Source organism: Bos grunniens, chromosome 16, assembly GCF_055505025.1.
Source record: "Bos grunniens cultivar Pamir isolate PY7600 chromosome 16, Bosgru_T2T1.0, whole genome shotgun sequence".
Taxonomy (NCBI): domain Eukaryota; kingdom Metazoa; phylum Chordata; class Mammalia; order Artiodactyla; family Bovidae; genus Bos; species Bos grunniens.
Genome location: NC_141180.1, coordinates 4,492,633 through 4,505,374, shown reverse-complemented (window position 1 = coordinate 4,505,374; position 12,742 = coordinate 4,492,633). Strand labels below are relative to the sequence as shown.

General features: G+C 43.3%; 1 protein-coding gene across 34 annotated transcripts in view; it reads right to left on the bottom strand.

The window, feature by feature from the left end:
• DENND1B (DENN domain containing 1B) overlaps positions 1-12,742 on the bottom strand; it is a 279,101-nt gene that overhangs the window by 47,147 nt on the left and 219,212 nt on the right. For 29 of the 34 annotated variants that reach the window (XM_086343186.1, XM_086343190.1, XM_086343185.1 and 26 more), the window contains one exon: positions 4,016-4,106. The exons of the other annotated variants lie outside the window; for them this stretch is intronic. In XM_086343186.1, the coding sequence (XP_086199312.1) occupies positions 4,016-4,106 (91 nt within the window). The remainder of the gene's footprint in view (positions 1-4,015; positions 4,107-12,742) is intronic. 34 annotated transcript variants of the gene reach the window in all.

Below are 12,742 nucleotides of genomic sequence, written 5' to 3'. Positions count from 1 at the left end.
TGTGTTTCCAGCCAGAGCCACAGTGACGACAGGGCTCCACCATACTCGTATTCACGCTATCAGGAGCACGCACGCAGCACCAAAAACAGCGCGTAAACCGCCACATTAATGGCCCGGGGGGTGGGGGTGGGAATGAGAGGCTTGTCTAAAGTTTCTCAGCTGTTTTTGCTTAGAGAAACATAATGATTCCTTCAACTCCAGTGACTGTTGATTTCTCCTGTAGTGATCTTCCTGAGGGATATATATATATAAAATCTTCAAAGGATAATCAAAAGAGACAGGAATTTTGCTTTTATCCATCAGAGCAGAGAAGCCCTGAGTACTGCTCTTGTTTACTAAAGGCCTTCTAATTAAAACGATCTCTTATCATAAGAAGGCATATATCACAGTTATTAAAGCGAGAGCTTTGAAGCCAGGCAGTCACGTGTGACCTTGGGCAAGTTACCGAGGTGGGTGCCCTCAGTAAAATAAGGATGCTCAGAGTCCCTCCTGGGCGCTGGGAGGGTTAAGTGAGATAATATTTGGAGAGCTCTTAGAAGAGCTTCTGCCGCATACTAATTCAGGAAGCATGAACATTAATCACCATTTCCATTGTAACTAGGAGAGAAATGAAAAAGCTACAAAAGTTTACTTTTTGAAGAACAGTATCTCAGACCTATTCTTTCTCACAAGAGTAGTCCAGATAAAAAATGTTTCAGCTGACTTCTAGGAACTATTTTTTGGACCCTTATATACACATATATCTCATTAGTAAAAACACTGCTAATTTTTATTATTCGTCTATTCAAATCTTAATGATTTTGCTTTATTTTCTTCTAAGATGAATGTCTCTGTCTTTCTAAGATAACAGCTTAAAATTTAACAGTTAGAAAATCACACGATCACCAGGCATAATTTTTTCAATGTACTTTCTTGCTACACCTACTGAAATGCTGCTGTTGATTTTTACTTGCTCAGTCCTGTCTGACTCTTTGTGACCCCATGGACTGTAGCCCGCCAGGCTCCTCTGTCTATGGGATTCTCCAGGCAAGAATACTGGAGTGAGTTGCTATTTTCTTCTCCAGCGTAATCTTCCTGACCCAGAGATCGAACCCAGGTCTCCTGCATTACAAGTAGATTCTTTACCACTAGCCACTGGGAAGCCCCAAACTTACTGAAATGAATGCTTTCTTTTGGATCAGTACTGGCTCCCCAAAAGTAAAAGAAGTGTTCAAAACCTTTTTTAATTTTAAGAAAGAACAACAAAGTGGCTGGCATTAAGTTGTACTGAAAGTGCAGCAGTCTCTAAATCAGCGGCTAACTGGTGATAAATATTCTTCTATTCTTCTTTAAACAGTAGGACCTTTCATGAAAAAATTTGGTGACCCTCCTCCCACCATAAAAGCCACCTATACTCTCCTCTGTTACTGAGGTCTGCAGACCAAGGGTGAAGGCTACAGAATTTACTACACAAAAGGATCTCAGTTCCACCCCATTACTGTCCCACGGTGTCATCCCCAATTCCATACAGGATACCAGCCCCACGGGTCGTAACAATAATGAGATCGCAGTTATATAAATACTCAGGAGCTGCCGCAAGCAATTTGTCCATGAGCTGACAATATTCTGCTTGTCTGAGGTGAAAAGTAAGAAAGCCTTATTTTAACACAAAAGTTCCATTGAGGCTAAATTTTCTGCCGTGAGCTGAGGAAAGCAAGGGGCTTCTGAAGGACTGCACATTCAGCTCACTTGCTAGGTCAAGGAAACTAAGTTTTTCCCCAAGCTGAAAGCGTTCCATGAAACGTAACCCTACTTGCATCAGAGGGAGGTCCACAGCCACTCAGATCACCTGTACCTCTTTCAGTGAAAAGCGATCTCAACAGTTTTTGTATTTTGGGGGTGAAAAAATAAATTTTATTTAATATTAAAGTTAAATTTTGGGAGATTTGTAGACAAGTACTAATTATTCTTTGTCTTTTCACCTTTTATTTCTCAATTGTAACAACTATTTACTTACACACAGACTAAAGATTTCCTTCCCGATGAATTAAACCTATAGAAAACTAGGTCGGGGGGAGCACTATTACCACCCCGTGAAAATGAACACACGGGATTATTCACTTACTTCGTCCCAAATCTAGAACAGCGTCTGGTACATAGGAAACACTCAGCAAATACTGGCTGAAGGAATGAAGAGGACTCTTAAGGTTTCAAGCAAAACTGTCTGCCAGAGTCAGGACTAAGTACTAGATCATCAAGTACAGAGTCAGGACTAGGTGCCAGATCATCAAGTACAGAGTCAGGACTAGGTGCTGGATCATCAAGTACAGAGTCAGGACTAGGTGCTGGATCATCAAGTGCAGAGTCAGGACTAGGTGCCAGATCATCAAGTACAGAGTCAGGACTAGGTACCGGATCAAGTGCAGAGTCAGGACTAGGTGCTGGATCATCAAGTGCAGAGTCAGGACTAGGTACCGGATCAAGTGCAGAGTCAGGACTAGGTGCCAGATCATCAAGTATAGAGTCAGGACTAGGTACTGGATCATCAAGTATAGAGTCAGGACTAAGTGCCGGATCATCAAGTACAGAGTCAGGACTAGGTACCGGATCATCAAGTGCAGAGTCAGGGCTAGGTGACAGATCAAGTGCAGAGTCAGGGCTAGGTGCCAGATCAAGTGCAGAGTCAGGGCTAGGTGCTGGATCATCAAGTGCAGAGTCAGGACTAGGTGCTGGATCATCAAGTGCAGAGTCAGGACTAGGTGCTGGATCATCAAGTGCAGAGTCAGGACTAGGTACCGGATCATCAAGTACAGAGTCAGGGCTAGGTGCCGGATCATCAAGTATAGAGTCAGGACTAAGTATGGGATCATCAAGTACAGAGTCAGGACTAGGTACCGGATCATCAAGTACAGAGTCAGGGCTAGGTGCCGGATCATCAAGTATAGAGTGAGGACTAAGTACGGGATCATCAAGTGCAGAGTCAGGGCTAGGTGCCAGATCAAGTGCAGAGTCAGGGCTAGGTGCCAGATCAAGTGCAGAGTCAGGACTAGGTGCTGGATCATCAAGTGCAGAGTCAGGACAAGGTGCCAGATCAAGTGCAGAGTCAGGACTAGGTGCTAGATCAAGTGCAGAGTCAGGACTAGGTACCAGATCATCAAGTGCAGAGTTAGGGCTAGGTGCTGGATCATCAAGTATAGAGTCAGGGCTAGGTGCTGGATCATCAAGTATAGAGTCAGGACTAGGTGCCGGATTATCAAGTATAGAGTCAGGACTAGGTGCTGGATCATCACGGACCGAGTACCCGTTCCTAAGTCATTCATTTCCTAGATACTACAACACAGTTTCAATTACTGACATTTCAAACAATGTAACTGCTCAATTATATTACAGTTAATTATATTAAATAAAAGTGGGATGTCACTAATGTGTGTCACACATGCAAAATGAGATGCCTCCTCCCACATCTTTAAGTGAGCACTTATCACCCAGACAAGGGTAAGAACGTGGGACAGTAAACTGAAAAGTCTGTTCCTAAATGCTGCAGGGGCCTGCAAAGCAAAAAAAAGAAAAAAGGCAGACTTCTATAAAGACACTCTTACTTAAAAATGCAGCAGCAGTTGTCACGTTCAGACCTGTCTTTCTGGATTATGTTAAAAGCTACTACGTGCACCACAATCTCAATTCCCTAATTCTTACTCAAGTAGTATTGATAGATATCATTAGTATTTCTCTAGCAGAGAAAATTAGTCAGGAGGAACAAACTAACTGCATTTCTGTGACATTTTTTTCCAGTCGTATTAAGAGACTATCCAAGCAAACCACTGCCAGCTCATGAGACCATCTGAATGCCGAGCATAACATATCAGGCAAAGTAAGTCAACACTAGAGTTCTTTATATGATAAACTAATGTACTGAAGGCATCAGATATTTACGAGAAAATGGTAGTTTACAAAGTAGACATATGTGCCATAGGTGCAAAAACCATAGATAATTGTTATTCAGAAAATGGACAGCCACACTGGAACTAGTCTTTACCTCCACAAAAGCCACCGGAAGTGATCTCTTCTTCAAATGCATCAGAGAAACCCTTTCCTGCATTTAGTTTTGCCAGTCGACCATCGATAAACTGAAATTAAAACATGTCAAATATGTTAACTGTCATTTACTTCATAAGATTAGACTTTTACTTACACCAAAAGTACTAGCAGACACTCACGTTACATGTGTATAAACACAGATATACAACAGGAAAACGCAGACCACTGAGACAGCAGGTGGACCATAAAGAGAAGCTGGTTAGACAGACCCCATCAGTAAATAAAACAGTGTGGACACAAAGACCACAGCCCCTGGGAGGGTCTGCACAAGGCTTGCCGCCAGCCCAACTTTGGCCTGGGGGAGCTGAATCCACCCCCAGGCCTCAGTGTTCTCAGTATTTGCTTCAGGACATGGCTGCACACATTAAATTAACACAGGTTTATTATGGTTACGTAAGCATCCAAGAAATGTTAGATGTTACTATTTGAAGTTGATATTAACTTTATCCAGTAAAATAAAACACTCCAGATCTAAACTACTAGTCCTAAAGGGTAAGAGCACCAGATAGGTCTAACCACTTAATAATACAACAAATATAACTTCACAATTCACAGCAAATGTGTTGATCAAATGATCAAAACTGTGGTTACAAATATGAATAAAATTCAAAGTAAATTCCTGTTGACTTACAGGAGGTTAAACAATATTTTTCGGCATTCTGAAAGGAGAGATGGGGGTGGGAACTCGAAGCTACCAAAAGTACCCAGAGATCCTCTTCAAAACACAGCCCACCATCTGCTCTGCCCCGTTTCCACCCTGCTCCTACACACACAGCAAAGCAGAATCCCGGGGTTTCGGAAAATATCCTTAAGGGATAGTCTTGTTGACCGGCTCCAGGCATAAACCAGTGACACGTTTTACACACGCGTGTATCACTGGCACTTGGTTAGTTTTATATTGTTGGTCTGTGGCACCAGACGTGTGTGTTTCTTAGATTATGAAAAATCTTATAAATGTTTTGTGGTTTCCCCACTCATGATGATGGTGAATTGTCTTTAAGGCTCCGTTGCATGAGAGCCAAAGGCTGACATAAGGAAGTCTTGAGTGATGTCTGAAGAACAGACTTGAGACTGAGGATTAACGTTAAGAGGTTCCTCTTCATCTTAAGAGAATTAATTAATCCTGGCCATGATTTTTTCACCCTATAAATTTAAAGTTTAGATAAATAAGAGACCTTGACTTCTAAAACCTTCTCATGGTCTGCCCTGGTTTTCTGGTTAAATGGTTAAAGGACAAAACTAACCGAGAGGAGGGGTGAGGTCGGTGTCATTCCCCGGCAGAAACTGGAGGCCACTAACCACATGTTGGTGGTTAAGATGCTGAGACAGAAATCTCTTACAGACCCAAATTAGGAAAGAATGGCCAATGAACCAACAGGTTCCTGTGCAAAATGACGTTTAACTGCCTTTTTACCGTAGAATGGTTTTGGCCAAAAACGTGGTAAAATGAGTTTAAAGGGACATAACCTAAAAAGACACAGCCATGGCATTTTTGCCAAGAGTATGAGCTGCTCTCATAAAAATGAGAACTGAGAGCAGGGCCCGTAGATGGCCCATTTTAACACCCGCATTATGCTTGGCGCGGAGGAGGTACCGAGACTACAAACGAATGTGAACGTGGAGTCTGGCGTTTGAGAGGTTGCCTCTCACTGCCATCGTTAGCTTTATGATCTCGGGTAGCCTGCCGTCTCTGAGACCGTCTCCCCTTCTGTAAAATGGGAGTAACAACACAGAAACATCTGATGGGGTTTTGTGAGAGTTAGTTACCAAAGGGGAAAGGTGAGGGATAAATCAGGAATTTGGGATTAACAGATACACACTATTATACATAACATAAATAAATAAGGACCTACTGTATAGCACGGGGAACTCTACTCAATATTGTGTAATAACCTATGAGGAAAAAGAATCTGAAAAAGAGTAGATACATGACTGAACTGCTGTGCTGTACCCAGAAACTAACAACGCTGTGTATCAACTATTCTCTTAAAAATGTAAACGATCACATTTAGTGCCCGTGGTGCAGGCAAAGAGTGAACGTTCAATACTCAAATCCACTTTCCCCACCACCTCCACCCTTCCTGTCGCAAACTCCTGCACTTCCTGAGAAGGGACCACGGCCCCTTGGTAGAGGCAGCTTTAACGCCCAACACGTAAGTGGAAATAGATGCTTACCGAGGGACGGAACACACAGAAATGATCCTAAAGGGCACACGCTTCACGTGGTTTAAGAGTTAAATAGCTATAATGTGTGGAATTACTCATTTCATCTTGTGCTAAAAGGCAGTTAACTTACAATCCTGGGTGTCTTTGCTACTACCTACAATAAACAGTTAATTTGAAACTAATGTAGTTTAAAACGCCTGCAGAATTTGACTTACGCACATTTTCAACACAGTATGATAAATCAAACTAAAGTGATCTAATGTGACGGATTTTGAAAAAATAAGGTGAAGCACAATGATAAATTTAAAGTAATACATTACTGACAAGTGGAACAAACTAAGACATCCTTTTAAAGGACTTAATTTGCCTTAAAAGATTAAGACTACAAGACTGTTTAAAAGGTTTTCATTTTTGTGTTTACTGGAAATAATCCATTCATTTTAGTTTGAGTGGAACAGTTCAAGTCTAGAAAGAGATAAATCTCAAAACTATTTACTGATGATGCATTTTTGAGCATGACTAATTACTTTGTGTTACTAAACTAGTGATTTGAGCTAATAGAAATGCACCACTTGGTAAAACGCCCCATGTTATCACTGACTTTGCAAACAATCCTCTCAGTGACTGACACTTATCAACATACACACTTAATGAAAATGTTCTTAAAAGGTTGATTGTGTGCACACACACACCATACACATTACACACACACACATATACACCAACGCAGACCCCCAGGAATAACTGAGAAGAGATATTAAGGGAGAGGAATGCTGAACCTAACAGTTCTCTAAACTCCTTTTTATATTTTTGATTCAATAACAGCTTTTTTTTATTTTCCCAAGTGGGGTTGGTTCATGGTCACACCACTCTTATAACTGGAGCGTTTCATAGTAGGTGAAAACAGTAGCTACTGCTGTAGACAGAGAGGTAATTTTGAACTAAACAGCATTACTTGCAGGAAAAGCAAAGGCTACACAACACATATCGCTTAGCAAATGTATTCAAGACATACATTTTGGAAGAATTAGCTAAGAATGGCAAGTAGTAACAAGTAAAACTGTAAATAACAATGGAGGTACTTCAGATATAAGATAAAATTAGGTTGCAAGGAGGTTTTTAAAAGAGTGCATGAGTATGCTTTAAGATGATGCTTTTTACATAAATCTTAATATTTCGCTTTTTACTCCAAAAGGAAAAATTAAAACTGGAACTAAACATGTGCAACCACCTCCCAAAACTTAAAAACCGTAGCCGGAAATCTCAGAAAAGTTCACAGGCCTAATCCACAGAACTGATTCCAGAATTTAATTATGAAAAACAGATGAGATGTATTTAATAAGAATAAATGCATTCCTTAAAATCAATAACATCATCCCCTCTAAGTCATCAACAATTACAAGAAGTGGATCTGGTTAATCCTTAGGATGTGACCTTAAGATGGTTTAACAGGTTACAAGACAAGTGTAATTAGGCAGCAAAACTGCTTCCTGCTGCCTCTTTTTGATACTGACATCACTAAGGTTTTCTGAAGTGTCTTTATCTTCAGGTAACCATCTGAATAGGAGATCGAGTGAATCCAAAGAAACTACGCGTTGCTGTAAATGCACTTCAGTTTGCACGACTATCTAAGGGAAATGAACATGCACCATCCAACTTCTGAAACACAATCAAGATGAACGCTGTAAGAGTACAATAAAACATGAAGGACACACCTGGATGGCAAGCTTCTTCACAAAAAACGTAACAAATATGTTCTGATCAGATTCACAGGTTAAACTTTAATGGTAGGCCAGTGGACAACTGGGAACGTATCTTTCCTCTGAGAGACGAAGTATGTGTTTCTCTTAATACTTTGATAACTTCACTACTCAGCCCATTTCTGGCATTTAGTCCCCAAATCCAAAACAAGCTGCGCTACTAATCTGTGTTCTAATGACTGCAGTGCTTCAGACATATGTCCCATAAATATTTAATTGCAATCAATCCATCAAATCTCTGAGGATGACAGTGATTAAATTTCAAGATTCTTCTATCATTTTAAGAGAAGTATGTGATTTTTCAGTTAAAAGCTCGTAAGAAGGTTGTCCTGAGGAGAGGAGGCCAAACGAGGGGTGGGGAGCACTGACTTCAGTGCCTAAGTGGCAGTCTGGTCCCTGAAGCAAAGCAGCAGGGGCACACGTGCAACCCAGCACACAGATGTGCACACCCGCAAGAGCTCCTGATGAAAGTGAAAGAGGGCAGCGAAAAGGTGGGCTTAAAACTCAACATTCAGAAAACTGAGATCATGGCATCTGGCCCCATCACTTCATGGCAAATAGATGGGCAAACAATGGAAACAGTGAGAGACTTTATTTTCGGGGGGGCTCCAAAATCACTGCAGATGGTGACTGCAGCCATGAAATTAAAAGATACTTGGTCCTTGGAAGAAAAGCTATGGCCAACCTAGACAGCATATTAAAAGGCAGAGACCATTACTTTGCCAACAAAGGTCCATCTAGTCAAAGCTATGGTTTTTCCAGTAGTCATGTATGGATGTTAGAGTTGGACTGTGAAGAAAGCTGAGTGCTGAAGAACTGATGCTTTTGAACTGTGGTGTTGGAGACTCTTGAGAGACCCTTAGACTACAAGGAGATCCAACCAGTCTGTCCTAAAGGAAATCAGTCCTGAATATTCATTGGAAGGACTGATGCTGAAGTTGAAGCTCCAATACTTTGGCCATCTGATGCAAACAACTGACTCATTTGAAAAGACCCTGATGCTGGGAAAAATTGAAGGGGGAGGAGAAGGGGACGACAGAGGATGAGATGGTTGGATGGCATCACTGACTCTATGGACATGAGTCTGAGCAAGCTCCAGGAGTTGGTGGTGGACAGGGAAGCCTGGCGTGCTGAAGTCCATGGGGTCGCAAAGAGTCAGACATGACTGAGCAGCTGAACTGACTGACACTCCTTCGCCTGAAGAAAAATGTTGTTCAGTTGCTAAGTCCAACTCATTATGACCCCATGGACTGCAGTGCACCAGCCTCCTCCGTCCTCCACTGGCTCCCAGAGTTTGCTTAAATTCATGTCCACTGAGTCGGTGATGCCATCTAACCATCTTATCCTCTGCCATCCCCTTAATGACTATGTCTCAAAAATTTACTTATTAGAAACCCTTTTTGAGCACAAAGATAACGAATAAAGTCTTGAGAGCTAGAGAAAAATAATTTTTAATAAATCAGAAATCTTTAGAAATTTAAGTAAAAATTTAAATACAGTAAAAAAATTTACTTTTAAAACATATTAATTTCTTATGGATCTTTAACATTTCCTTTCTATATAATACTTTGGGGTTAAAAAAAATAAGTTGTCTAATTTAAATATTTCTTCTTACACAGGCTCAGTAAACCTTGACGGGTTAGTGAGAACCACACTGAAGTACTACAATAAATTAAATCATCAGATACTTACAGCCATGTGCTAAATGCCAGGCCTTCAGTTTGCAGCTATATATAAACACAGACTGCAATAAGTAGGAATAAGGCAGGTCAGCTTAAAGCTAAACCAAGAGAATGAAGTATGTAAAGGGACAGAAATAAACTATTATTTTTATTCCATTTCAAGGACTGGGTAATCACATGACTGAAGTGTATTAAATTAGACCACCATGGTACAAGGAATAGAAAAACACTCTGAAGGGTATAAAATTTACCACTCAGTGCAATTTATCATCAGAACCAGTAACTCAATGGAACAACAGTCCTTCTAAAATATATCAACAGACATGAAATAATTTGCAACAGGATTAAGTCCTTTGAACTTCTTGACCACCAGACCATGAACTCATTCATTCATTCAATAAACTTTTAATTGAGTATTTACCATATGTTGGGTTCTCTTTTAGACGTGTGAAGACCAGAAATGAGTGAAACAGACAAAGATTCAAGCCTTCATAAGATTTAAGTATCTAGTGTTGGGGGATGGCGTGGCAGGGCGCAGAGCAGAATGCATGAAATAATAAATGCAATAAGTGACGTAATACGTCAGAAGGGGATGAGTGTGGGAAATAGAACAGAACTGCCAGGGGAGCTCGGGGCTGGGGGCAAGGAGCTTTCAGGTGTGGACAGTGAGGTCCAGGGCAGACGTCACAATGAAGACAACACCTGAGCCGAGGCTAGAAGGCAGGGAGGCAGCGGGCCTGGGGTCAAGCAGGGAAGCGGACCCAGGAAACGGGGCTCCCGGCATCGACACAGGGCAGAGCAGGCTGGCGGGGAGCGAGCACCCGAGAGTCCCGCACAGAGGCCCAGGGATCCAGGGAGGAACTGAGCCGGTGTGAGGCCGGTGCTCTCCTGAATTCACAACCTAACATCTCAACAGCGCTCTGGGCAACCCCTTTCCTCTCCAGCCCACTCGCTCTCCATCTACTCTGCATCTCTGCTCCCCTTAAAGGTCCAACTGCCTCCCCCTCTCTTCAGCTGATGACCCTGCTTCTGAATCCCATTGATTAAGAAAAAGAATCTAAAGCAACTGAAGGAGGCGTTCTGCCTGCCCCAGGCACCAGCTCTCCTCCAGCCGCACGCCGTGTCGGCTCCGCGGAGGCCAGCTCCTCGCCCGGCCCACAGACTCGGGTGCTCCTCCTGACCCCACGTCTTCTCCCACTCTGTCCCTGTCAACGCTCCTCCTTAGGGGACAACTCAGACCAGCTGACTGCACTGCCGTCCCCACACCCTCCTCGCCTGCCCCGTAGTCACAAGGGCTCCCTCACCTCCCCAGCAGCGCTGTGCCCGCTGGGGCGTCCCATCTCCACGTGACCAAGCCCAGAGATCAGGTCCACGTTCTCCCGATTCAACCCGTCACCAGCATCTGACAGAGCCGGGCCCTCCTTCTCTCCTTGGCCCCACAGGTAACTGAACCCTCTCCCGTGTCCGGGGTCGCTCACTCAGCCCTCCTCCTTGGTGGCTGCCCTCTGCTCCTCCCCGGCCTCTGGGCCGCCTGTCGTTCCCATTTATACACTTCCCCTGGCCATCTCACTTGGTCTCCAGTCCAATGACTCTAGACACTACCATCTATCTACACGCTGATGACACCCACACGCATATCTTAGGTCTAATTTTGGCTTCTGCCTCTTTATCCATCTGCCTAAAGCGAAAGAAAGTGTTAGTCATCCAGTCGTTATCTGACTCTTTGCAACCCCATGAACTATAGCCTGCCAGGCTCCTCTGTCCACAGAATTCTCCAGGAAAGAATGATGGAGTGGACTGCCATTCCCTTCTCCAGGGGATCTTCCCGACCCAGGGATCAAACTCAGGTCTCCTGTACTGCAGAATCGTTACTGTCTGAGCCACCAAGGAAGCCCCGGATCAATGTCTTGTTTGGATGTCTAACAGACATTTCAGACTCATCATGTCCAAAACTAAATGCTTATTCTTCCCCCCAAATTTCTCCTCTCCACAGTCTTCCCCATTTCAGAAAAATTAACATACATCCTGCCAGTTTCTTGGTTGAGAAATCATGGATCCATGGATTCTTCACTCCTCTTTCTCTCACACTTCACACTAAATCTTTCAGCGCACCCACTGACTTTATCTTCAGAACAGATCCACATCTGACCTCACATCTTCCATGGACCAGATGCAAACTGCCATCTCTGCTCACCCAAATTACAGCACAGCCTTGGATACCGTTCTTCTGCTTCCTCGTCTGACCACCCTACAGGACACTGCTCAAATGCCACATTCTCCCTGAAATCTACCCAACTAATGAGCTACTTTAGTTGGGCTTCCCTCGTGGCTCAGCTAGTAAAGAATCCGCCTGCAATGCGGGAGACCTGGGTTTGATCCCTGGGTTGGGAAGATCCCCTGGAGAAGGGAAAGGCTACCCACTCCACTATTCTGGCCTGGAGAATTCCATGGATTATACAGTCCATGGGGTTGCAAAGAGTCAGACACGACTGAGCAATTTTCACTTCACTGCAAGCTACTTTAAGCTGCAATCCCACCCTGACCCCTGGTGATCCTCCTTTCCTGTTTCATTTTCTTTTCCACTGTACTCATCATCTCTGAACATGCTACATAATTTAGTTAACTTATTTTCAGTCCCCCTCATACAGAAACACAGAATTCACAACATCAGAAATTCTTTTCTGTCTTGTTCTCTAATGCAACCCGGCACCCAGAACACTTCCTAGGAGAGCAGCCACTCATACACTGTTGAATGAGAAGAGGAATAAAGAACACTTAGACGACTGCTTCTAAAACATAGTGTGGGCATCTTTACGGTGTGTGCATGCTTAGTGGCTCAGTCACGTCCGACCGACTCTTTTGCGACCCCATGGACTCCATGCGTCCCCATGCGACACCAGGCTCCTCTGTCTATGGGCTTTCCCAGACGAGAGTACTAGAGCGGGTTGCCACTCCCTCCTCCAGGGGATCTTCCTGACCCAGGGATTGAAACCACGTCCCCTGCATCTCCTGCACTGGCAGGCAGATTCTTTTACCACTGCGCCTATCGGTAAGCCC